Source organism: Lasiosphaeria miniovina (assembly GCF_030549165.1).
Source record: "Lasiosphaeria miniovina strain SMH2392-1A chromosome Unknown B0T26scaffold_4, whole genome shotgun sequence".
NCBI lineage: Eukaryota > Fungi > Ascomycota > Sordariomycetes > Sordariales > Lasiosphaeriaceae > Lasiosphaeria > Lasiosphaeria miniovina.
The window spans coordinates 5,089,526-5,114,760 of NW_026848223.1; the positions used below are offsets into that span (position 1 = coordinate 5,089,526).

Below are 25,235 nucleotides of genomic sequence, written 5' to 3' on the forward strand. Positions count from 1 at the left end.
CCAATAGAGGAGTTCCGCCCTCATTCCAAGCCGGCCGTGACAGATACCTTGGAAATCGGTGTGTTTTTGGCTTGTTTATATATAATGAGCTACATTACCGAGTTCCGAGCTGTGAGGAATTCCATAAGAGGTGAAAGGCCCTACTGCCTTATGGCTTGGTCAGCTTGATTTCGTATGAGGAAGGCGGTAGTTGTCGAAAGCCCTAATATATAATTCCTGAGTCCTTTTCCTCTTTCCTACATGCCCTAATATTGGCTTTTTAGGCCCCTTTTATTTATCAAAACCCCTATTTGAGCTTATCGCCCCCGACGCAGCCCATTACCACGAGGATGTGTTTCTAGAAGTGTTAGCCTATGACGAGAGATGCCGTGTAGAGGAACACATCTTGAAACGCCAGATCGTTTTGGATTTTAAAGTGTTGTAGTTGGAGTCAAATCGATAGCGAGCTTTGATCATAGCCCACTCACTCTCGGATGTCTCCATTGGCCATGTTGCCAGAGAAGTATTCGGAAATCATCTCTGCTTCTTCACTGTTGTCGTGTAGCGAACGGACATCTGGGGAGATATGCGCCACATCGCACTGATGCTTCGCAGGAACTCGAGACTAATACGACTCTTCCCCATCAATCTCCATCTTGATTGCAGCTTCGAGGGTGACGTAGATGCCTGCTGCCGTAAGAACCGGCACGCTCTTTTCACGGCGGACACGGTAAACAACTTGCATTCAGCCCATTGCTGGGCCTTGTGGCTGGACGACGTAATATCGATGAGGCCAGTACGTGGGAAAGAACGAGGGCAGCTCTTTCTCAGACCAAGACATAACCACCTTGGCTTACTGCCTCATTATATCTCTCCACTTACGGATATCGCAACTCGGGACTGACATGGGAGAGCCATACTTGGTTTATGACAGGCATCCTGTAAAACACGACACACAAAATTACCAGTGCTACAAGCACGGCGAGGGGACACCGAGATCATGGAGATATTCACAAAGAACGAAAGCAGGGGGCGACGGCAGCGGTGGCAGCAGATGTTTTACATGGAAGGGTCTACCTACCTACTCATGTGAAAGAAAGGTAGACAGACACCATAGGTACAGCGCTGCTGCTAGCCGGCTGGCTGCAGTAGCAACAGCAGCAGCAGCGGCAGCGAGATCCTCCATATCCCCAGTTGTTACATCCCAACCCAGCCCCATGCCAGTGTCCTCAACTGACAGGACGAGACGAAAGCCGATCGCGGCGCCGGTAAACCGGCTGGCAATGACTGGATGAACAGGCCGCTGGCGCCCCCGTTGGCGCCCCAGTCTGGCGCAACGCCTGTTGTCTGGCGCCTTTTGGTCAAACCAGCCAAACCCGCCCATCCCCGACCGATCCCTCTCGTATTCCCAACCTCGAGGTACCGTCGGAGAGGAGCGTACCAGGTCGTGATCCTCTCGCCCATCCTCACCCCGTTGACGCCCAACCTAATTCATCCCGGGCCGCCCTGCTCCTTTAAAATGCACCGTGGCGTATCTCTCTCTAGTAGCCGCAACCCGTAAAAATAGCGTTAGTATAAACGACGCAACCCGAACCTTCCTTGCTGTCCCAGCCGCCAGGTCTATTGTGTTTGTGGCATGCTAGGAGGTGTATGCGGGTGCGTGTGGGCGCGTGTGTGGGTGATTGTTGGCGGCGATAGTGAATCTACCCTAATACAAGACGTGGGGTTAAAATATAGAAAAAAAAAAGAATAAAGAAACTAGAGCACGCGTGATCGTCGTAGATAACCGGGGGATGAGGGAGGCAAAAATGTAGAGAAAAAGGGTTACCCTGACAAAAAAATGGACATGAAGAAAAAAAAGTCACCAAATCGTGACGATTGCTCGCCTCCCAACCCCTGACCTCCCCGGCCCAGGCCCCTAATCCGATAGAAACTCCAGTTGAAAGCAGAACGCCCCCTCACGCCATGGCCCCGATGGAAACTAGTTCACAAGTGTTTTGGGAGGAAATAACCCGCCTCTTGTCGGTCGTATGTCACCAAACAGGAAGGCTGATGGGCAAGATCAAGGGTTGATCGGATGAAAAATAATGACGATTGACATTGACTCGTAGATTTTTTTCGCTTTTCACTTGCCGCTATCTTCGTTGGCAGAGGTCGAGGATTTTGCCGTAATCGACTTGATCGTAGACGAGATGCTAATCGCAATCTTCTTGGGCCCGCCACGGTTTGGACTGGCGTCACGGCTGCCGCCAAAGGCCTTCTTTTTGCGAAGCCCCATGGTGCTGCCGACGCTGACCGCACTGTTCGTTGAACTGACACTGCTGTTTCGGCGTTTGTGGTATTGGAGCTTGTCGATCGGGTCGTCTTCGTCCTCTTCCCGGCGTCGCTTCTCAGATAGCCGCTCGGGCGGCGGAGTGACTGCGGCAATGCTACCCGGGGTTGTCGGCGGTGCCTGGTTCTCTTTCGCATGGTCGTCTGGTAGGGGCTGGTCGGCTCCGGTAGTCATGACTGAATCACCTCCACTATCCTCGCCCTCTTCATCCGAAGTATACTCGACGAGGGGCTTTGTAGTGTTGTTCCCATTTGACAATAAAGCCTGATTAGGGGGCCTCGCGTGGTTCTCGTCATCGTCGTCTGACGTGTTCAGATAGTCTTCCTGATGAGACTGATGCTCCACGGTAAGGTGTTCCATCATGCCGCCCCTTGCGCCCGCATTCATTGGTCTCCTGCCGACTTCGTCCTCGGGTTCCATAAAGTAGGGTTCTACGACGGCAGTGAAGCCCTGACTCTGGTCGTAACGACTTAGGATCTCGCGGAAAGTGTCGATGTACGACAGCGCCATGACCTTCTCGCGGTAATTCTCGACGACGTGTTTTATCAGCTCCTTTATGTTCTCTTTATAGATGAGGCCAAAAAGGTCCAGGCAAGCAGAGCACAGGAGATTGTCCCGCGGCATTGTCCGCAACAGGACATCCAGTACCGGCCCGAGGATCTGCTTGTCAGCTAGGTGCTTGATATAAAAATCATCTTGCAGAACTACGAGTTGGCGGAAGAATCGTATCGCAACTACAAGTATTTGGTTAGTCCAGGGGTCTCAGTGTTGGCCGCTGTTGACTCACCAAGCTGGAGATGCTTCTCCTTGCAGGAGAGCAGCCGGTTGAATCTCTGCGCAATATTGTGCTGCAGTAAAAAGTATTTGCTGCGATGCTGGTGCTGGCGAATATAGAAGCAAAGAATGTCGTTTAGGTAACCAAATATCCCGTCGTGCAGGACGTTAAACCTCAACTCGGCCCGTTTTTCAAGGTCGAGAAGCGGCTTGAACAGTCTAACAGCCGAATGCTCATAGAAATGGGTCAGGAACAGCTCCTGCTGGGGGTCGATGGCTACCTGGGGCCTTCCACGGGGCTGGCCGATAATGAACTCGCTCCTCGTCTCGGGCGGTCCTCCAGGAGGTGTTGGGTCGAGGAGAACCTTGAGCGCATCCGACACTTGGGACTTGATGCCCAAGTCTACTTCAACCAGGAGGAGGTCGATTAGGGTATCAGTGAGTGGCTGCTGCTTCTCCTGGATCTGTCGGTAGATAGTATGTCGGATCATCTGGGGATCGTGGTCAATCATGGAGACCAAAATGTCTGTCGCGCCAACCCTGACTGTCACGTCGAGGTTCCGCAGTCCAAAATTGATCACGCGCAGGAGGCCGTGGGAAAGGAAGTTGTTGTACAGGTTCTGGCGCGCCGGCGGCTGGAGGTTCTTGGCAATGGCACAGCATTGTTGTATGAAAAGAACCGCCTCCTTCTTGCGCAATTGCTCCTCGGACGGATCGGCAAAGATGCTGAAGAGATCGTTCAAAAAACCACTGTTGTTCTGGAGATGCTGTACAATGTCCACCTGGTTGAAGAAAATGAGCGAGTTAAGGACGGAAAAGGTCGGGTCGTCGAGAATCCGGGCCAGCACGACGTCCTTGAGATACTGCAGCCGGTAGGTCTGGTGGATCTTGCGGCGGATTTGGTCGTCTTCGATTCGCACAACCTCCTTGTACCGCCCCTGGCTGTTCAACCACTGCCGGTGGTTCGCCTTGTGACTCGGAAAATCGGGGTCGTACTCCAGAGCGCCCACAACGCCTAGCACGCAGTCGTCCGAGACGGCATGTTCGATGATGCTAGTGTCGTTGAGGAGAAGGACCGTCTTCATAATATTACATAATCGGTGCAGGTCGGGGAGGCTTTCGAGGTCTTCGGCTATCTCCACTAATGGAATCAGTTTGCTGATGTAGTCATCGCTCATGATTGCTTTCGTTAGCGCATCGCGGCCGTTGGCCGTGGAGCTCATGATTCGCATATTTGACTCCAGCTCGCACAGGGTCCCGAGGTCTGCCGCTGGCAGCTGGATCGCTGCAGGCATTTCTATCGCAATGTCATCCGAAAGCCCGTCATCTATCAGCAATGGGTTAGTAGGTGATGGCTCTTCGAACACCGAGGTCTCGCTCGTACCGGGACCGCCCATGACACTCTGAAAGGTCTGCTGAACACCGTCGATAAATTTCCTAGAAAAAGTCACAAGCTAACGTTAGACAGGCAATGCAATTGTGCCTGACGCGCAAGATGGATAGAACCAACCAGATCAGGGCGCAGCCATCAGCCTCCTGGAAACTCAATGCCATGTCGACGCCATTGTCGGTCCATACGATGAGAGTATCTAATAGAAACCGTTAGACCCGACAAGACGAGTGTAACTGGCGGCAAGCAGCCACGGAGACGCGCCTTGTTGCTTCTGGAAGCCATCATCCTTAACTATTTTGGTCTCGAGTAAAAGTCTGTCGGGGTGGTCTTCGGATTCGACAATGACGCGAGGTTCCTTCGGCTGGCCATCTTCAATCTAAACCGGGGGCAGAAAAAAACGACGGAGTGGTTAGCAAGGTGAGCGGCGGCGAGGGCGAGAGAAGGAGCAAGAGTATAGAGTATTGGAAGGAGGCAACATACAGTGACGAAGGCGGCCGTGCAAAAGCCGGTTCCGCGATCAAACCAGTCATTGTTACGGAGCTCGTAGACCTTGACGCGCTTCTTATCCGGCGTCTGATGTGGCACGGGTTGTGCCATCATCAACGGCTCGACCGCCGGGTCTGCGACGTCGATGTCGGCGATATAGGCGGCGGAGATAGGCAGGTGTAGCGCGACAATGAGGTGTTGCTGCTGCAGCGGCAGCTGGGTGTCGGACGGAGCGATGACAGCAAGCGCCGCCACCGTGTCGAAGTCTGGCGAGCGCCGAGGTTCAGCGCGCTCAGCGTGTTTGTCGCGGTGAAGATGGGGCGAAGAGTCTAACGATGGTTTGGGGCGTTTGGGGCGGGGCGCGAGGTTTGCTAAAAAAAATTTTATCTAAGATCCGATGTCGCGGTTTAGATTTTTCTAAGTCGCCATCAGGTTTCGCCTTCGAATGCAAATGCGGCTTTGTGGAGAGCCGAGCCGAGACGAGACGAGAATGTCGGTCGGTCGGTCGGTCGGTCGAGTGAGCGAGTGCGATAAGCCGTCGGTCGCTCGATGGGAATGGACGGAATTAGACAGCACCTCACTTGGGAGGAAGAAAAAACCCAGTTCGATCCGAATGCCCAGGCCCAGGTCCCTGCTGCGTGAGAATCGGTTTCGGCGCACGGCAAACTCGATGCGTCCTGCCTGGGTACTTCCCCAGACGATGGGAACGGGATGGGTCGTGGCGATGAAATCTTTTGGGCCGTTGACGTTAGTCAATGCTGCAAGGCGCAAGGTTGTGAGGACGAGAGTGTGGGCGGAGGCGTTGATTGCTTGGTCTGGCCCCAAACAGGCCTAGCGCGAACTCCCAGCACAACCAAGGCCAAGGCCAAGCGCCGGCTCCACCTTTTCTTTTGCCCCTCTCTGCCTCCCGTGGCATGCAGCGTGCTCCCCAAACCGAAAAAAGAATCTTTCTAGGCCAAGAATAAGCGCGGGGTCTGATGTAATCAACTCGTTCGTCGGCTATGACTGCCCAGTGCCCACAACGGCACGACCACCCCAGAACATGAAACACGATTGCCACGGCACAAGACCGACCTTGCGCCACATCCCATGCCCGTCTTTGCCGTCAAAAGTCTAAACCACGTACCCTGCCGTCCACTCCACCACGGCCACGGCCACGGCACAACCGTCCCGGCCCGGCTCTTAGCTTCTACCTCTATTCATAATTAGAATTTAAGAATTGTTGGACTAACTCCCTCTCATGCGGGCTTATGGACTAATTATAGCAGCAATACGGAAATACTCCATCGACCATTATATGCCTACCCTACACATCTCTTTGAAGACTTTCGAGTGATTTTCACGGGCCTTGTATCAACCCTCGAGGCCTGTGGCAGATGTTGAAGGAATGTTCATGTTGCTTTTATTGCCGACTACCATACCTACCTACTTGCGTGTGTGGGTGTTTTATATATCTCAATGGGCTCGAGTCTCTCTGCCAGTTGTTTATTATTCCTAACGTCTCGCCTTTCAATATGACGAGCCAGCTCTTGATCCAACGCCGGTAGAGCCCTTTATCTGAATAGATAGATCATTAGGCGAGCAGCATTGTTAATGTGAATTTTAAATCTAGGTTCTTAGTTGCCGATTGCACTGCGCTGCATCCGACTTCATGTTGGGGATTCACAACGTGTTTCTGGCCTTTCTTCTCCTCCCTTGTCCTTTCAAGATTTAGTTGACTAGCGGCAGCCTTGTTGAGCAGAGCTGTCATGGTCGCTGCTTCATTTTTTTCTTCTGTTGACCATTTGACGGAGCAAAGGAATAGAAAAGAAAAGAGATGCAGGCCGCAGAGAATAGGAACAACGTCGAGGTCGAGAAGCAACGGGGCCTCTCTCTCTGCCCGACCGTCAAGTTCGATAAGGCTGGCATGCTTTGGGAGAGGAGAAAGATCCGGGATGGGTGGGTGCGGCGGTGAACTTATCAAACGCCATGTTCGATATTCGGGAATCGCGGTTTACTATCAACCTACCAACCGATTGCGAGAAAAAAGAAACACTCCCCCCCTCTCAGCCCTCCCAAAAGACTGGTCTAGTTTACGAGTTGTCGATCACTACCCGACACCTCGGGAGTGGCTTTCTGCCAATGCTGTGGGTACTCAGCATTGGCATTAAACTAAAATAGTAAGATGTATCTGTGACGGGCACGAGCGCGAGGCGGCGTCGTCGTTTGGCAAATCTAAAATGTTCGCACCTGCTCTGGTAGTTAGTTCTACGTGGCAGAAGCCGCTAGGGCTGCTGTTGGCCATATGGGCCAGAACAAAAATGCAACAAGGATGTATGCAGCTCTACGTGGAAGACACATGCTAGTTGATGTATCCGTACACAGGGCGAACAACGCGGGCGGGGCGGCGAGATAACAAAAGCCACCCCTGATCCATGATGGACGTGATATGTAATCCTCGAATGGGGAGCCATCGTCAGGTTAACGACTCGAGTCCCTTTTCTGCTTTTTTTCGGGGGACTCGACGGAATAACGAAGTCACGGGGCCATGTTGAGCAACACACCCATTGAAGTGATCGACACGCTGTGTTGCCCCTGGACCTCTCAGCTGCTTCGTATATGAGGCAACCCGCAGGCGGTTCAATTGGGATTCCAGCTGTGAGATCTGCAAAACACTCACATCAACTTTCACCGGAAAGTAATGACGAACTACAATACGGAATGTCCCCGAAAATCTGGGGGGCTGAAGCAATTGGGAGCAACGAACGGGGGCATCGCGTTGAAGCAAGGTTTTCATTCCGCAGAGGCGCAAAATGGCCAATTGCGTGTCACTGTGTTGTTATCTGGAGGACGGCCAGCCCTATCGTTTTTGAAGCCACGGCGGCACGCCGGTCGTCTTGTCTGGATGCATCGTGCACAACTGCCTCGTCACAAGATTAAAAGACGGCAGATAGGTACCTGATGTATTTCGTCAAGCACGTCTGTCTGTGCCTATGCCTATGTTTGGGCGTGGGGTTTACGGAAGGCCTCTGAAGTTGAACTGAGACAACAGCACAGCTCATGGTCTCACAGGCATGCAAGGTCGAGGCAAGACCCGACTGGCAGCAAAGATAACCTGAAATGCTCTCTGCAGATACCGAGACAGTTTGCTTAACAATTCTCATGGCGTATGAAACTAGTTGGCTGACAGGCAGACGCAGACATAGTTACATGGGAGGGAGGGGCGGGCGATTAGGAGCCGCATTCTGAAGGCTGCCCTTGTTGTTTGTTGGTGGTGGTGCCGCAACTCGACATTGTGTCAGGCAATGCTTTGGCTTGCAGGCGCGGATGCAGGCGTGCGCTGTCCTAGAGAGTCAGGCTGGCTCGCCAATCCAGGTTGTTTGTCTGGTCTCTAGGCTTCCTAGCCCACTCGCTCGCTCTGGAGGTTCCCTACAGACTTATGACGAGATGGATGTTGACGCATGTCGTGTAGTCAAAAGAGAGAGGTACGGGGTAGCAGCCAGCTTGGCGAGAGAATCGAAGCTAAGAATATTTCCGATTCTCCGTCCCAGGGTTGGAAGGGAAACGATCGGCAGAGGACATGCCTTCTGACGGGCTCAACTTTAAAACACGCTGGGGCTCCTCCCGCACCGCGCCGCCAGGGCGTGGGGGTGCCCTCTTTGTCCACCCACCCCATCCATGGACCTTTCTTCTGACTTTTGAGACATCCCCAGAGCCCAAAGCGTTCTTGAATCAGGCTACCAATTCTACGGAGGGCTTTTCTGGAATCTCGGTATCTGCAAAACCAACATGGTAATCCGGACTACGCCTTGAATTAAGCGCCATATGTGAATGGCTGTATCCCTGCGCTGTTGTGTATAGCACTGCAAGATATCCGTAAAACCCAATTATTCATTTCCAGACATGCAGCCACCAGGCAATACTTCCCACGTCCGCCACAAGTATTGATTTTTCGGCTACATGGGTTCTAACTGACAGAGGCTGTGCTCTGATATGATATGAAATATGATATCTGCTAGGCAAATACAGATCTCCACGATGTCCGTACTGACTGCCGAGCAGTACAGGGAAGACTTAGTTACGGACACTTTGTACAGATACATACCGAATACACTATCTAGAGCCCGATAACAGGCGCTTTTTTCTTCGTCAGAATTCAGGTGATTGCGGTGACTCTGTTGGCGACCTGTCATTTTCGCCTTGAACCATCTGCACCTATGGAGACAGCGGATCTGTAAAAGAAGGGCCAAAGTTTAGTTGGGGGTTTGCTTTACTCTGCTCGGAAGTCGGAAGCACATTGAGCTCTTTTAGGACTGCTTACGCAAGCCACAGACTCCCGTTTCAATGATAACCATGTATGTGTCGCAACTTTGATTGGAAAACTTGAACGGTTTCACGAAGTTTTTTTTCCTGCGCTTTATTTTCCGGTGGTAGTTTACGGCATCTCGACGTTAATCATATTCATGTAGAACTGTGTTTAGTCCGTAACAGATAAGTGTCTGGACTACGAAATACTGCTCGCAGATAGGCTTGTGCCTGGGCCAGGCATCTTTTAATGGAAAGGCGCAGACAAGGCAGACGCCGAAGGGGTCCCGTCTTCGGGTATTGTGAAAGCGGCGGAGCAACCCGAGCGCACGAAGGTGCTCAGCATCACGAAGGGTACCTTTTATGTCTCAGTGTCAGACGGCGCGCGGGAGCGAGAACCTTATATCCTTTATCCCGGCAAAGCCCAACAGAGTCAGACGAATTCAGGAGCCAAAAACCAATCCCCATGCGCAGTGCCTCTGGGGAGGTTGAAACTTGCAAGGCCCAATTGCCCCTGTTGCAGGCGACCCGGCGGCGGTGGCCACCACCATTTTTTTTTCACGTTACGAACGGATCCTTGTCCTGTCCGGAGTGCGGCTGATCCATACATGCCTGTTTTGGCTTGCACCTGGCACCTGCAGAGCGCCAAGTCACTCCACGGTTATTGCGACTTTGCGCCGCCAGGCTTGGGCTGCTGTCTTTCGGTTGAGGGCCATGCCCGTCCATTTGCTGGCCAGGAAGGAGGAAAAGGACGCTATCGAAGCCCAGATGTGCGGCGGCCACGGCTGAGATTGTGCATTCTACGGTACCCTCCCGGGCGGCTCGCGAAGTCTTCTATGACATCGTGCCACGTCCGCGGTACAACACTTGTCACCTCTCCGGGTACTAGTACACTCGAGACCCAAGCAATACGAGAGGCCCACTTCCAGGTTTCCTCAAATGGACGACATTTTGCTGTGTGGTCACTGATGCTTTGGCTCCGCGGCTCCTGCCCATTGCTCTGAACTCCTGCCTCCCTGGCTGCGAGAACAGCTTGATGAGAGCAATCGGCGAGGCAGGCACGGCCGGCCTGCCTGCCCGACATGGAGATTACTAGTGGAGAGTGATCTGCTCAACCTGATTCGGTTGCTTGGGAATTGTTTGGGATAAAGCGGGAAGGTACCGATCACAGAACTTCCTAGGTGGGTTGAGGTTCGGGATTTCTTAGCTGCCCCGTTGTTTCCTCAAGTTCACTGCAGTTCTCTTGACGAGAACGAGAACGGGGAAGGCGGGCCTGACGAGGGTGTATTTTCTGGGAAGGAATACCCAAAGGTCGATACCAGGGGAGCCCTACGGAAGCTCTCTGTTGTCGCACCGAAACCACAACCCCGCTGCTCAATGGTGTCAGGCCAGGCGTGCCAAGTCTCTCGTCTTTCATGCACCCAAGGCGGTCGGCGAGGGCCCAGGGCCCCCGCGTGGCTGCTTCGGTGCTCTGGTTGCTGGTTGCTTGTTACTGTCCGTGTTTCCGTATCGAGATGCACGTCCTCCCACGCTCGCAAGAGCTGAGGGCGGACGGACGCCGCCCACTTCGGTTCACGGTATGTACTGTATGGTACCATATACAGACAGACATACATAACCTAGCATGAAAGAAGCCGGGCAGGCATCGGCACCCTAGCTTGGCTCTTAAGATGCAACCCGTCCTGTGAGGTCTTGAGCTGCTGCTCTTGCTCCTGGTCAGATCTCTCTCCTCACAGGATTTCTCTTGTTCTCGTTTCCATTCACCCGCCTCATGCTTCGCCGCCTGTGGTTTCGAGAGATCTTTAGGGGCGACATACCAATCAAATCCTAACCTCTTCGTTTTGTTAAACTATACTCAAAAGCACACCGAGCCCGGGTTTACCTAGCCGCAGCTTAGTGCTCGTTCTCGAGGCCTCGCCCACACGTTGTTACCATTCTGTGCCAGCCTCCCCTTCCGTACTTTAGACAAGCCGCCCACACTCCCACCGGCCCCTTCAGCTTTCGGGTTTTATCTCTCCAAAGCCATCTTAAACATTGGATCTGGCTCCCTTGGTTTCTAGCCCCTCCCGCCGCCTCTAACATCCAATACCGAAAGCGCCACTGAGCCTCGTGTCGTGCCCGACTACCGAAGTTGCCATTCCGTCGTTCCATGACACACCCCGAAGTCACCTAACGTCGCCCATATAATCCGTTTAACTATCTTCTTGGGTCATAACCCCCCGCACAACTGCAGCTTGACCTTGCGAAGTCGTCTCCGATTCCACTCCAGCTTCGGCAGGTCTGTTCTTGGCGTGTGACGTAGCACGCGTCGTCGCCGTCGACTCGCACTCGCAGTCTGTCGACTCGCTACGACTTGACAGCATTAGCGAGCCTTCCTCTCCATATCCGGCTGGGGTTCGCGGACGGTTCCCTTGTCGGCGACTGGCCGTCCAACTGCAGCAATGTCCGTCTTCTCGTTGATCAAGCGTGGTCGCCAGGCCGCCAAGGAGCACAGCGCGAAACAGGCCGAGAAGCAAAAGCAGGAGGCCGATAAGCCGCCGTACAGGCATGTCCCCAGACATGCCGCCATTGATGCCATGTCGGGCGGCCCTGCCACTTGGAGAGAGGTCGACAGGGAGAGGATTCAAGAGCAGAACCGGAGGCGCAGCATCATGACGGCAAACGGCGTGGGCATGGGTGGCATGGGCGGCATGATGACGCCCGTCCACGCAGTTGGCCTTCCCCGTCTCAACAGCTCTCTTTCACACGTCTCGTACCCGTCGGCCTATGCCAGCCCCGTCGTCCACATCCCCCGAAATTATAGCTATAGCGGCGTGCCATCCGGGTGGGGCACCCAGCCGAGCGAGCTCAACTACCATCCCGTTGATTTTGCCAACATGCCCTCCAAGGGCAAAGAAGTGGAGAGGCTCGTGGCCGATTCGGGCGCCCCGAGTCGGTCGTCGAGCAGGCTGTCCAATGGCCGCTCTCCTGTCGAAGGACCAGCCGTGAGTACTGACAACACGAACTCGCCAGTGGATAGCTCTGGCAACTCGACCAGCTCCCAAGACGACCTTGAGATGAAGACGGTCAAGCACACCCTCTCGTCCAATCCCACAACACGGGCCAAGACGCCGAAACGGCCCTTGAGCGAGACGGATTCGGTCCATCGTCTGCATCCCGGCCATTCCCGCAGGCTATCAGACACGAGCCGGCAAGTTATGTCGTCTCGAACCTCCTTCGCCCCGACACGGACCAATCCGACGCGGCCAAGTCCAAGCAGGGGCGCCAGCACGACTTCACTGGCGGCCGCAGGCATCCCGCCTGTCCCTGCGCTCCCCCCTCTGCAGCTTGGTTCCCCTCTCCCGACATCTGGCGTCTCGTCGTCCGCCACCTCTATTGCCAGCTCGACAACGGTTGTTCAGATTGCATCCAGTGCGTCACTCTCCGCCAAGGCAGCGATTCCTGTCACAGCTGCCGCTGTGCGCGAAGACGAGAATACGAAGGACCTGGATATGCCAGAGTTGCCTCGCAGCGAAGCCGACGTGGCCGTTGTAGTGGCCGAGGCTACCGCATATCTATCTGCGCCGAAAACCGGCTGGAGGATGTCTAAGATGACCAGGTTTACCGAATTAGGAACCATCAATTCCACCATCTCAGCGTCGATAGAGACAAACCCCCCGCCGCAGAAAGAGGCGGTTAAAATACGCCCGATTTCAGTGGTGACAGCCCTACCGACCAGCTTTGACGAAGCCAGCTTGCCGCCCCCTCAAGAGCTAGTTCTCCCCCCTCCAAAATCGGGCAAGCTCTCCAAAGTTCCATCGCCCAAGGTTCCTGTAGCGAAGGCGTCTAAGAAGAACCGATGGTCGTTTAGAAGCAGCAAGAGTCCCGCCGTAGCAGTCTGAACCTCGACAGGCTCAGACCGACGGGAAACACCGCCTAAGTCCTTACCTTCGCATTGACATTCGGGCTGGCACTGGCGTTCTGTATATACAGACAGAACACATGTAATGATTTTCTTTACTATTACCTGATTTTCCCTTTGTCATCAATATCTTCAGCGGCGGTGCAAAGCAGGCATAGCTTTGTTTTTACGGGGTTAATTGGACATTAACTTACTCTTATCGTTTGATTCAAGGAAGCTGGCGTTTAAAGTTTACAGAGACACTCGATTTCACTTTGTTTAAAACGTTCATTTCGGGACTACATACGTGCCTTGGCTCTGGGAGCTTTGGGTGAGAGAAAGAAAGAGGGACAGCTTAAGGACAGAGCGAGGGAAGCTATCTTCTATGGTTTGCGACGCAAAAGGCGTCACAAACACACGGCGCTGTTCTAGACAGAACACCACAAAGACCTAAGTTGCTTTTAAAATTCGGCCAATAAATAACAATGCCATCGACCTTGTCCGGGATGCCCCGGTCTGTCTATGTTCATGATATAGCCGAGCATCTCTGGGTAGGTTCTCTATTACCACTTCACTACAAACATGATATTTTCACGGGTGCCGCAACATGCGGAACCTACCTCGATTTTTACCTTGGTCTTTCAGTAGCTGTCTCACAGCTATTTTATCACTTCTCCATAGCTGTTGTACAATGTTCCTAACCATTTTTAGCGTCTCTGGGTTTCCCCCGCAGCAGCACTCACGTCTGCATAAACGAGACATGGCTGACATGACGTATCTAACCTATTTAATCGCTGGTCCTTTCCATTCTTGTTTTCTCTTCCATAACAGCGCATACCTAGCTTTTATTCCAACTGCTGGTGCACGCCCAACGGGCGCCCCCTCCCTCCTAGCCCAGGTACTGTCCCCGATACGCAGGCGTCCGTATTGGCCTTGGAGATGAGCTACGCAGTTCCCTGCCAGGTCACGGAATACCTTCTACGTATATAAGTATAAATGATCTGAATAAAGGGAGCTACCTAGGTAAGTGGTGTCTCGCGGCTACATACGTGCCCTGTTGTCAGTCAGATGAGGGAATTTAACGAATGGGAGGTTTTGACGTTTCTCGTATCACGCACGGTCTAGCGCATGGATGGATCAACAACTGTCGTGTTCTGGGCGGTTTCTCGGCGAGTGAACGTTAAATAGGTATGTTAAGTATGCACCTAGGCGTCTAAAAGCACCCCGCAGTCTAGAACCTGCAGCCTGCGGATTTTACCCATTTTACGGCATTGCATTGCAACTTGTTCCTTCGCACGGATAGCCCTGTAGGTTCTGACCAGCGGGTAGGCGGCTGACGAGCTGATATGGTTGATAGTGATATTTTCATGCCGCACCCCGCATCTTTAAATGTATTGGAACTGCAGGTATTCGAAGGCTGAGATGAGAGAGGGGACGAGACCGGGAAGGAATGAAGTTGAAAAAATAGCCGAAGGCAACGATAAGGAACAGGTGAGGGCGATTTCTCGAGCTCTTAGCTATCTCGGCCGTTGCAATCTTCTAGGTTATCACCTGGTTGGTAATGATGGCACCAAGACGAGTTGCCTTCGATTCGATTCTCTTCTGGATGCATCGGCATGCCAGTGGCTTCGGGCGACGTGTAGTCAAGCCAATATTCTGTGAAATGTGAAGCCAAAGAATTTGCGTCTCTGTGGGCTAGACACAAGAGCTGCTTGATTCCTTCCAGTGAGGGTTGCGGAGGTTGACTTTGAGCTTGCTTGGTGCCTTGGCTTGGGCCTTCGGGCCCTGGAACTGAACTGGCGAAACTCGCCCGCCCCACAGTCCCAGTGGGGCCCCCTGCAGGAAGGATTGGATTGACTTTTGATCGTGGGGAACCAGATTGGAACACGCAGATTGACAGGGGGGGTTCCTGGATTTCCACTGGCCAGCCTTGCGCGCCACATCCCTAAAGGCTGCGTGGCATCAGCGACACCCACCTGCTCGGAGAGCTTGAACCACCAAACTCAAGCCTCGTGGGGCACCCGACAGCTGCTCTCACCCACGCACCAAACGCCCCGGTATTAGATTCCAGACTAGTACTTTTCTGCCCAATATTTTAGACTGAACGGTCGAGCAATAGAGGTGCTGCTCTTTCCTATGATCTCTTGACCCGAAGGGAGTCTGAAGAGGCTGCCCCGGTCTGCGCCGTCTTAGTGTGTGGTGTGTGGTGTGTCCCGCTTAGGTTCACTTGTCTCCGCCCGTTCGGGCATCGCATCCAAGACAAGACATGGCGGCCACGGCGACTTTGCAAAAGCCGCCGAGCTGGCCGGGGCAGCTAGTCTGGCTTCTCTTCGACACCGCTCGCCAGACCCCCGCCCACTGGCTTTTCCTGGGATTTATTGCGCTACTCGGCCTCGGCTTGGCTACTGTATGGAAACCACCTCTACATGCCTTGTGTCTCCCTAGCTATTATTTAGCTGAGCTATGCTGGCTGACGCTGCCTGTCTGCCCTAGATTTTTGTCGGCCTCTACTTGCTTGCGCCTAAGCCGCGCGCCCCGTCCCCCTCGGAGAAGACGTACATCACGACGAACCCCGATGGCACCACTAGTAGCCCGCGGCCGCTCCCCTGCTGGTACGACCGCTGGCTGGCCGAGGGGCGCCTCCGACAGGAATCCCGCTACCCGACCATTCCCGCCGGCTTCCCCGTGACGGACACGGGCGCCATTGAGCCAGCCGAGGTGGACATCAGCGTCGTGATTCCCGCGTACAACGAGGAAGACCGCATCATCCCCACCCTAGAAGAGATGGTCGAGTACCTAGACCAGCGGTTCGGGCGGCCGGCGTCGTCGGCCGCAGCCACGACCGCAGCGTCCCCCGGCAAGAAGAAGAAATCCGGGGTGGGGGCGGGCTCGGCGACGAAGCCGCACCGGCTCGTCTTCAAGAACCAGCACGGCGGCGGCGCGGCGGCGGCGGCAAAGGACACATCAACACCCCCGTCCGGCGGCTACGAGATCATCATCGTCAACGACGGCAGCCGGGACGGGACGGTGCAGGTGGCGCTCAAGTTCTCGCGCAGGCACGGGCTGCACGACGTGCTGCGCGTCGTGACGCTCGAGCGCAACCGCGGCAAGGGCGGCGGCGTCACGCACGGCTTCCGCCACGTGCGCGGCAGGTACGCCGTGTTCGCCGATGCCGACGGCGCGTCGCGGTTCAGCGACCTCGGCAAGCTGATCGAGGGCTGCGAGGACGTTGTCGACGGCTCCAACCGCGGCGTCGCCATTGGCAGCCGCGCGCACCTGGTCGGCAGCGAGGCGGTGGTCAAGGTACGTCTGTCTGTCTGTCTGTCTGTCTGTCTGTCTGTCTGTCTGTCTGTCTGTCTGTCTGTCTGTCTGTCTGTCTGTCTGTCTGTCTGTCTGTCTGTCTGTCTGTCTGTCTGTCTGTCTGTCTGTCTGTCTGTCTGTCTGTCTGTCTGTTTGTCTGTCTGTCTGTCTGTCTGTTTGTCTGTCTGTCTGTCTGTCTATTCTGTCTGCCTGCTAATAAATGGCACGCACAGCGGTCCGCGATCCGCAACTTCCTGATGCGGTCGTTCCACTTCGTGCTGATGATCTTGACGCCGCCGGCAACATCACGCATCCGCGACACACAGTGCGGGTTCAAGCTGTTCTCGCGCGCCGCGCTGCCGCACATCGTGCCGTACATGCACTCAGAGGGCTGGATCTTCGACATTGAGATGCTGATGCTGGCCGAGTCGGCGCCCGCCACGCCCGTGCTCGCCGGCGACGGCTCCGTCATCGGCTCGAGCTACGGCATCAAGGTCGCCGAGGTCCCCGTCGCCTGGCACGAGGTCGACGGCAGCAAGATGAACCTCGTCCAGGACAGCGTCCGCATGGCCGTCGGCCTCGCCGTGCTGCGCGCCAGCTGGATGCTGGGCGTCTATCGCCGGAGGCTGGCGTGATTTTTTGTTTCCGTCTCTGCAGTTGCTATTGCCACTATTTCATTGTGAAATAATATTCCCAAGCATAGATGTACATATATACGTGGCTTCCCCTTCTACAATATATATAGACGGCTTTCAGAAGGGGAGGGTAAAAAAAGAAACAAAACCACAGAGAATCTATTGACGAGTTCAAACCAAGACCATCTAGAATTATGTCGTTACAGTTGCCAGCCCCTCAAGTATTTACCTGGGTAGATAAACAAGTAGCTAAGTAGGTAGGAGTTTATGATGCCCAAGTATACAAGAAAAATAAGCATCTCTCATTACCATTACAGATAGCATATCTATGTCTAAGAACATGCAAGTTATCGATGGTCTCTTACTGTACAGGAAGGGTGTCTACCCCCCCTCTCCCTCCAAAAAAGAATCCTCACCCAAACATCCCCCCCACCCCCTAAAACCAACATACGTACCTATGCAAGTAATCAAGAGAAACAGACTAGGCCAAGTCAGGTCAGGCCATGAGCCACGTATAATTATCAAAGAAGGATAAAAAGGGGACCGAAACCAATCATTTTTGTCTTCTAACTGCTACTCCTCGCCTGGTTTCGGCTCGTTGCTACAGTTATTAATAGCATCTAGTTGGGGGAGATTGGCGGCAACGACCAAGAGCGGCGAGGGGGGATCCGAATTAATTAAAGGAGTATGTATATAATGTATATGCGAATTTTCTTTTATCGCCGGTCATGAAAGCATCAGATAGTCAATCGCACGGCATTATGTGGATTCCATCCACACGGTCGGCAGGAAGACGACGCACGCCTTCCAGAGGATCAGGACGGCATCGAGCAGGGCCAGCGGGAGCTTCCACAGGCCGAGCACGGAGCCGCCGCAGACGGCGACGATGTTGAGCCAGATGCCGAGGAAGGCGACGGTGAAGAAGTGGTAGGCCAGCACGGTGGGGCGGTGGATGAGGCCGCCTAGTAGGCCGGCGGGCTCGTTGTAGTGGCCGAGCTGGAAGTAGCGGAAGCAGCCCTGGCGCAGGGCGCGCAGCTGGCGGTCGTCGGCGGCGGCGAACAGGCTGTACAGGGCCTGGGCTAGCACGTTGATGATGCTGGTGAGCGGCTTGCGCCGCCAGTAAAAGTCGGCCATGGCGGCCCTGACGGCCGCGTGGTCGCCCAGGTCGGGCACACGGTCCGGGTGCAGCAGCGACTGCAGCAGAACCACGTCGTTGAAGGCGACCGTCATGCCGCCGCCCGTGAGCGGGTGGCGCATGTTGTAGGCGTCGCCGAGCAGCAGCACGCCCTGGTGCTGCGCCTGCCGCGTTGGCGGCAGCCAGCTGTTGGGCATGCTGCGCGGGATCTTGCCGTCGGCGAGCGCCGCCAGGACGCTCGGCCGCGCCTCCTCGGGCAGCACCGGCACCACCACTTTCTCGATGTAGCCGCGCACGCCGCCGTTCTGGGGCGACGCCGCCGGCAGCTTCTCAGGCACGTCGATGAGCGCGCGCGTCTCGTGCGTGCCGATCTGGTACAGCAGCACCGGCGACGACGCGCCGATGACCACGTGGCCGTACCCCTCTGGCTTGATGGGGCAGTCTATGAGCTCGAGCGCGTAGAACTTGCTGCGCACCACGGGGACGCGGCCGAGCAGCTCCTTGCGGAACTTGGAAGCGTAGCCGTCGGCGATGATAGTCAGGGTCCCGAAGAAGCAGTCGGGCTTCTTGACACCCGTCTCCTTGTCGGTCGTGCGCGTCTCCACCCCCAGCACGGCGCTCGAATCCTGCCCGCGCACCGTCGCCGTCACCTCGGTCTCGAACATGGAGATGTTGGGGTGCCTGCGGCACGCCTTGCGCAGCTGCGAGATGAAGCGGCCGTGGTGGAAGCTCTTGCCCTCGGGCCGCCGGCTGCTCTTCATGTCGCCAATCCCTCCGTCCGCGAGTCCTCCACTAGCTGACGACGACTCGCCCTTCTTCTGTATGCTTTTACTCCCCGCGGGGCCGTCGTTCGCGGAGGCCACGAGGCGGCCTGCGCCGTCCACGACGGGGTACGGAATCATCACGTCGTCGCCGTGGAACAACACGTGGTAGCCGTAGCAGGGGATCGCGTCGATGCCCTCTAGGCACTTCTCCAGCCCCAGTGCCTGCAGCGCGCGGACGCCGCCGGGCTGCAGCAGCTCGCCGACGATCCGGTCGGGCTCGTGCATCCACCGCTCGAGCAGGATGACGCTCCGGCCCTGGTTGGCGAGCGCGAAGGCGACGGCGCACCCAAAGATGCCGGCGCCGACTACCACGACATCCGCCTCGTGGAATGTATTGCGCCGCTCCTCATCGCGAGCGGCCTGCGAATAGGGGTCGCCCGCCATGGGGAGTCTCGGGGGGTGGTGGTGACGCGTCGTCCAAGAATTCAATATCCACTGGCGTGTCGAGGGTGCTGCAGTGCAGGGCGGGGCGGGGAGCGAAGACGTCGCTGTGTCGTGGGGGTTACGTGTGTTCGTCTCTGCCGATATGATTCCAAATCTAAAAGCAGAAGAAAATGATTCCGAGGCGCAAAGGGAGCAAGCAAGCAAGCAGCAATTGGAAGTCGGGAGGCGGGCTCAAAAACGGTGCCCAGTGGGCCTGGACTGTCTGTAATGGGGGGCAATTGGCAAGTTTTTAAGGAAGGTTCCTTTGTCGTATTGGCGGTTGAGTTGAGTGAATGGAATGGTTCGGTTCTGTTTCTCAATTGGCGAATTGAAATCGAATCGAATCCAAATTTTTTTCCAACAACCTACTGATCTCCAGGGTCGAATCGTCCGAGTACGGCAGTCGCCGCCCTGGCGCGCCCAATCACGGAGCGGTGCAAGGGTCCATTGTCGAACTACAGCCCCCCTACTAAGGTAGGCTGGGAATTCACATGTCAGTTCATCGCGAAATTTGAGACACGGCTGGCCTAATGCTTGGCGGAAATATTGTGGGCTTCCCGAATCCCCTGAATCCTCGCACTCTGCAAATGGATGGGGACAACCAACAGCGAACCAAAGGGGCGAAGCAGCGAAGCCCGCCCAGAAAGCTAAAGTCAAAGTCGGACAAGTGATCCTGCCAAAGTCTGAATGTCCATTGATTGATACTTCCCCATAACATGAAATGAGACAGAGCATTGCCGTGAACAGTGTCGTTAACCGATGCGTCTCACTCTTGCGTCGCATGGAATAAACAACGTAAGCTATGTCCGGAGTGCACGCACAGGTAAGCGTATACTATATAATTATATATGTTGGAGAAATACACGTAGGAAACATGGGTGCCAATGAGAGGCGCCCGAGATTTATACAAACATACAGTGTATTTATATAGGCAATGCTGGTGTCCAACAGCGCTGCGCCGTCGAGCGGTCAACCGCAACCGCAAGCTACCATGTACCGAATTATGTTGCCGCTATTCACCTGCCGGAAGGCCCCCGTCTCTAAAAGGACGCCACAGCTGTGATGGGAGGCGTAGTATTTTCCTTGCCTACCCAATCCTCAGGTATGTCAAAGGCGCTGTCAAAACTGTCAACTGCCCCTTCGCCGGCCCGTTTGTCAACCCTAGTCTTGGGTTTTCTGTTCAGCCACGGAATGGTCTCAAAGTCGACAGGGCGGCGGTTGGCATCCAGAGCCGCTTGCCTCATGATATCCACAGCCTTCACCTCCAGCTTGCTGGCCTGCTCGCGAAGACCCTCCCGTGCTGCTACCACACCCCTGATGCCATCCTGGATGGCTGTGAGCGCCTCCATCTGCTCACTGCCCGCCGCTCCGGCTACCATCTGCCGAGCACGCTTCAGTGCCTTTAAGCAATCGGCCTCCACCGCATAGGGGCTGGAGAGCGCCGTTGCAATGCCTTTCTTGATCGCCACAACGTCCAGGAGGTCAGTGTACGCTGCCAGCAGGATCTTGAAATTCTGCAGATTGTAGAATGGCCCTTCCTGCACCGTTTTCGACGCCTTGAGCGCATACATGATGGCAGCCCGGGAGATGCCGGCCTTGAGACAGATAAGCGCGGCTCGGCGCAGCGAACTCGCCGATAATATTATCCCCTTGCTTGCAAACAGGTTGAGAGTCGCATCCGCAGCCTCTACCGCTTTCGCTCTTACGGCGGCGGCTTTTCTGCTTGAGATGCCATCAAGGATCTCCCCGAGGCGTGTGAGGAGAATATAGTTGACAGCCTCATCGATGTCATCGCCGCGTCTCCTGGCATCCTGGAGGAGGTCGAACGCGGCACTGTAGTCGTTCTCCTTTGTCTTCAGCTGGGCTTGCACCGCCAGCCGCAGGGCGTGCTGGGAAGGAGGTATGCCCTGGTGCAAAGCCCGCTTGTAGATCCAAAGGGCTCTGGCAGGGCTTTTACACACCATGGCTTGTTTCATCGCCATGACCACGCCTTCGATTTCGGCGCATCTGCCATCGAGTGCGCGGAGGTTCGGCTTGACCCTCAGCGAGTTGAGACGGCCGCGAGCAAAGTCGCCGCCGAGTTTGGAGTCCATGAGCGCAGCATCCGTCATGATCCGGCCCGTCACATCGTCCACAAAGTCAGGGTTCAGCAATCTCAACTTCCGGAATAGTGTGCGTAAGTCTCTGAACGGCAACTTCCACTGCCGTCGACAGTTGGCGAGAATGGCGTTGGTAAAGGCGGCGTCGACTTTGAAGCCGGCGCTGGCGCAGTATTCTATCCACCCAACAAACGCATCGAGATCCCGCAGCGAGCCGTACTGGTTGGCCATGAGGGTGACCATGTAGCCATTCAGCGGTACGTCGAAATCGCGGATGTATGACCTCATGAAGTCCTCCGTCTCGTGAACCGTGTGCTGCTTGGCGTATAATTTAAGAATGGGCACAAAAACCTTGCCACGGGCATCTGCCCTCTTCGCCCCCATCTTCTCAAACGACCTGCGAACGCCCTCCCAGTCCTCAGCCCTGGCACACGAGAGAGCGAAAAGACCTTGCACTCGGACGTCTTTGGCAAACCGCGGTATCGTAGCCGCAGCCACATTCATATACGACTCGGCCTTGGTCTCCTCGCCAGCCTCGAGCGCCATCTCAATCATGACGCGATAGACACCATCCGGAAACACGACGACATCTTCCAGATTGGCCGCCGCTACATGATTGAACAGCGCCTCGACCTCCTCGAAGCTGTCGCGGTGCTGATTTCTGTGTGAGAGCATCAACCTGACAACCCATTCTGTCTTCAGCTTGCAGTCCTTGGAGCATATCTCCAGCAACGACTTCAAGACCTGGTCGGCTTTGTGGTCGTGAGCAGCCCCTACACTCTGGACGGCAACATCGCCAACTCGGTATATGGACTCGGCGCTTGGCGACATCTTGGCATATCGGGTTATGATGAGCTTGATGGCCATCTTGAAATCACCCGTCTCGTGAATCTTGGTAATGTACCACTCGGCAAAATCGTGATTGGTGTCCTCTGTTAGTAGGCTGCATCGTCGATACAAGCTGGTGAGGCGCCCCTTTCGCTCGGCTACCAAGGCGAGCTCTATAAGTGTCTTCCCGAGACTAAAAGCTTCGGGCTGAAGGTCTGTCGGTCTCTCTGTAAAATTTGGCAGGAACAGAGTCGTGGCGATTTCGACTTTCTCAACGTAGGCGTCCCGATTGAAACGGCCTAGGGGTTCCTGGGGCAGCAGGGCTCTTATTAGAGAGAGGGGGTCGTGGTCGTGGTAGTCGCTCTCCCTCAGCGGCCCACGAGTCACGGCCCAGCCCAGTATATTGGCCGCATCGTTTACCCGGCCCAGCTCCTGGCATGTCCGGCACAGAAGCGCCGATGCTTCTATCCATGGCCCGTCGAGATTGCTTGGTGCAGCCTTTGTTTGGAATGCCGTAATCATGTCGTTGATGGCGGAACTGAGCTTCCGCGCGTCCTTGGTGTGACACGCATCCTGTACTGACGAGACAATTTCTTCAGTGCTGGGAGCCGCAAGAGCCTTGACAGTTTTGGGGTCTACAGCGGGCCAGAGGCGTAGGGCGGCATCGAGTGCGACGCGCGGGTCGGCCAAGGGCGGTATGAAGCTGTCCGGTTTGTTCGGGGTCTGAGTAGAAGAGAAATTGTGTATTTCGGCCTGGCGGCGACTAGTATTGCGGTGTTTGGATACTAGCGGGTTACTCCGCCGTTCCTGCTGTAGCCTCGCCTCGTCTGAACTCAGCTCAAGCCGAGCCCAGGTATCGTCTTGAAGGTGCGCTTCTGTTCGGCCTAGTTGCGACCTGGATAGCTTAGGCGACATGGTGAATGGAGGCGGAGCAGAGAGCAGGCCGGCATCCCAGAATGCCTCCTCTTCTAGGGCTAGGGCCAGTGCGGCGCCTCCGGAGCGGTAGCTCTGAGCCGCCTTGATCCTCTCCCCATTCTCGACAAAGGCGAGGGCCTTGTTTATGCGGCGGCGGCGGTCTTCGGCAAACAGGGCGAGGGTGCACGACGTGCCCAGGATGAGCCCTCGCATCGCCGTCAAGGCAGCCTTGGAGGGCACGGGAAGCGACGACATGGCCTCGGTGTTGCCAATTCCATCGCGTTAGATCATGGTTCCCAATTGAGCTCGCGGGGGTTCGCTGTCTATGTTGATGTCGGCGTCGGCGTCGAGGTCGCCTAGTTTTTGCGGGATTGGTGCTGTTTCTGAGCTGTCGAGCTCGAGCTACTTGCAGTATGGATGGGTGGTCTTGGCATGGTCTGATTCTCCCTGTTCCCACTTTCGCTGTTTTTCCTCAGAGCAGATTGGCCTTATTAGTAGGCACTACCTAGTGATCACGTGAAGACCCATCATCATCTTGACGAAACCGAGCCCTCATTCTGACGTATTTGTCCCTCGATTCTAGAATGGGATTGGCGATATAGAGAACCTTTCCCAGAGATACAATACGATTTACGATAGGAATGTTTGGGTTTGCTGTTGCTGGCACAAACCTTGCCGTCGGTTCAACTCCAAGTGTGTAGGTATTCAACCCTAACCCTCTCGGAATGCTTTGCCCCTTGGATGAGCTGAGGTATCCGTCCAATGGATAATAAGGTACCTAAAACCACAGAGACCCCGAACTCGGTCGTTAATGAATCAACAAGGAAACTCCAAAATAGCATACAAGGTCGCAAAACAGTCTGTGGCTGCTCATGGGAATTTCACTGAACAAACACACAAAACAACATACAGCGGCCCCCAACTCCGATATGACTTTTACTTACTGACACTTCAATCTCGCATGACGATTCGTTCCTAGGACCTAGCAATTCTGTCTCCGTTTCTTTCCCCGTCACTCACTCAATGGATACTCCTCACAGCACCGACCCCGGTCCACTTCAACGTCTGTGGCCTAGCCGTGCATCATGAGCCGTAATGAACGAAAGGAATCTAATCGGCTCTCAATAGACGGGGTGGTGGTGTCATTTCTTGAGTCTGAGTACAGCGTTTCGGTCTTCCCTGCTCTGCTCGTCGGCCACATGGTCATGCGCCCCACCCCCCAAATTCTTCGTCTGATACAACAGCCTCGTACTCTTCCTAAAGCGATTCCGAGGCTGGCGGCCCCTCCAGATCGTCGTCTGCCGGTCCCATGTCACCCCGATTCGCCAGATGCTTTCCACTGGCCACCCATTCGTTCCGAAGAGAGACGAGAGTTCGGTGAAGACCTCGGCACACAGCATTGCCTGTCATGCCACCCTGGCCGAGTTCGGCGTAAAACCCCTCGGCTACCTCCACACAGACACTGTCTGAGACTTGCCATAGTGTGCCGATGGTGCGGCGGAAGCCGACAAATTGGCATGAACTGATGAGATTGAGCCCTTCGTCCTCCAATAGACTCTCGTCGCTTGCCCCTGTCAGGCAAGCTGAGAGCACACATAGAAAGGGGGCCCCCGACTTGATGTTGATGTCCAGAAAATCTTCAACTGTGATGTTCTCGTCGTCTAGAAGAAGGCCACTCTGGGTTGGATCTACTGGGTTCACGAGCCCGTGACCGGCAAAGTGAAAGACCTTGCATCCTTCGAGGTGGCCGAGAACCTCGTGCTTTTTGGGCCCTCTCAGGCTCGTGGGGTTTAGGCCGATATCTAAGCATAGGGTCTCTAATTTGCTCAGTTCATCAACCACGAGAGGAAGGCTCCTAAGTTCTAGGTGGGATTTCATCTCGGCCACGCCGACCAAAAGAGCCTTGTATAGGGAACCCAACAGGACGTCTCTTGGTCGTGACGGCCGC

The 25,235-nt window shown here is 55.1% G+C and overlaps 8 protein-coding genes across 8 annotated transcripts; 2 read left to right on the forward strand and 6 right to left on the reverse strand.

Moving 5' to 3' along the window:
* Positions 1-463: 463 nt before the first annotated feature.
* B0T26DRAFT_676468 (uncharacterized protein) lies at positions 464-1,443 on the reverse strand (the record flags this gene model as incomplete). The annotated part of the gene is made up of 4 exons (XM_060439984.1): positions 464-530; positions 862-918; positions 1,065-1,122; positions 1,218-1,443. The coding sequence occupies 4 exons, from the start codon at positions 1,441-1,443 to the stop codon at positions 464-466; spliced, it is 408 nt and encodes a 135-aa protein (XP_060297077.1).
* A 661-nt stretch (positions 1,444-2,104) lies between these two features.
* Positions 2,105-5,078, reverse strand: B0T26DRAFT_741307 (component of IIS longevity pathway SMK-1-domain-containing protein; the record flags this gene model as incomplete). The annotated part of the gene is made up of 6 exons (XM_060443947.1): positions 2,105-3,045; positions 3,099-4,412; positions 4,470-4,522; positions 4,596-4,674; positions 4,740-4,854; positions 4,959-5,078. The coding sequence occupies 6 exons, from the start codon at positions 5,076-5,078 to the stop codon at positions 2,105-2,107; spliced, it is 2,622 nt and encodes an 873-aa protein (XP_060297078.1).
* Positions 5,079-11,689: 6,611 nt separating this feature from the next.
* B0T26DRAFT_647463 (uncharacterized protein) lies at positions 11,690-13,129 on the forward strand (the record flags this gene model as incomplete). Its single annotated transcript, XM_060437898.1, has 2 exons — positions 11,690-12,450; positions 12,517-13,129. 2 exons carry the CDS (start codon positions 11,690-11,692, stop codon positions 13,127-13,129), a joined length of 1,374 nt encoding a protein of 457 aa, XP_060297079.1.
* Positions 13,130-15,293: 2,164 nt separating this feature from the next.
* B0T26DRAFT_324725 (nucleotide-diphospho-sugar transferase) lies at positions 15,294-17,227 on the forward strand. The gene is made up of 3 exons (XM_060434377.1): positions 15,294-15,535; positions 15,622-16,431; positions 16,662-17,227. The coding sequence occupies exons 1-3, from the start codon at positions 15,395-15,397 to the stop codon at positions 17,061-17,063; spliced, it is 1,353 nt and encodes a 450-aa protein (XP_060297080.1). The 5' UTR covers positions 15,294-15,394; the 3' UTR covers positions 17,064-17,227.
* A 595-nt stretch (positions 17,228-17,822) lies between these two features.
* B0T26DRAFT_647095 (squalene epoxidase) lies at positions 17,823-19,406 on the reverse strand (the record flags this gene model as incomplete). Its single annotated transcript, XM_060437869.1, has 1 exon — positions 17,823-19,406. One exon carries the CDS (start codon positions 19,404-19,406, stop codon positions 17,823-17,825), a length of 1,584 nt encoding a protein of 527 aa, XP_060297081.1.
* A 116-nt stretch (positions 19,407-19,522) lies between these two features.
* Positions 19,523-20,357, reverse strand: B0T26DRAFT_324728 (uncharacterized protein). The gene has a single exon (XM_060434378.1). The coding sequence runs from the start codon at positions 20,226-20,228 to the stop codon at positions 19,638-19,640; it is 591 nt and encodes a 196-aa protein (XP_060297082.1). The 5' UTR covers positions 20,229-20,357; the 3' UTR covers positions 19,523-19,637.
* A 128-nt stretch (positions 20,358-20,485) lies between these two features.
* B0T26DRAFT_646895 (uncharacterized protein) lies at positions 20,486-23,542 on the reverse strand (the record flags this gene model as incomplete). Its single annotated transcript, XM_060437856.1, has 1 exon — positions 20,486-23,542. The coding sequence occupies one exon, from the start codon at positions 23,540-23,542 to the stop codon at positions 20,486-20,488; it is 3,057 nt and encodes a 1,018-aa protein (XP_060297083.1).
* A 1,089-nt stretch (positions 23,543-24,631) lies between these two features.
* Positions 24,632-25,057, reverse strand: B0T26DRAFT_629168 (CHAT domain-containing protein; the record flags this gene model as incomplete). Its single annotated transcript, XM_060436244.1, has 1 exon — positions 24,632-25,057. A coding segment is annotated over one exon (426 nt), but the record flags the coding sequence as incomplete, so codon positions are not given.
* Between the last annotated feature and the right edge of the window lie 178 nt (positions 25,058-25,235).

Bases quoted from the DNA above. Each gene is read 5' to 3' on its own strand.
- B0T26DRAFT_324725 (XM_060434377.1), top strand. From the start codon at position 15,395: ATGGCGGCCACGGCGACTTTGCAAAAGCCGCCGAGCTGGCCGGGGCAG. The intron at 15,536-15,621 runs GTATGGAAACCA...TGTCTGCCCTAG, and splicing joins TCGGCCTCGGCTTGGCTACT to ATTTTTGTCGGCCTCTACTT. The intron at 16,432-16,661 runs GTACGTCTGTCT...TGGCACGCACAG, and splicing joins GCAGCGAGGCGGTGGTCAAG to CGGTCCGCGATCCGCAACTT.
- B0T26DRAFT_324728 (XM_060434378.1), bottom strand. From the start codon at position 20,228: ATGCGACGCAAGAGTGAGACGCATCGGTTAACGACACTGTTCACGGCA.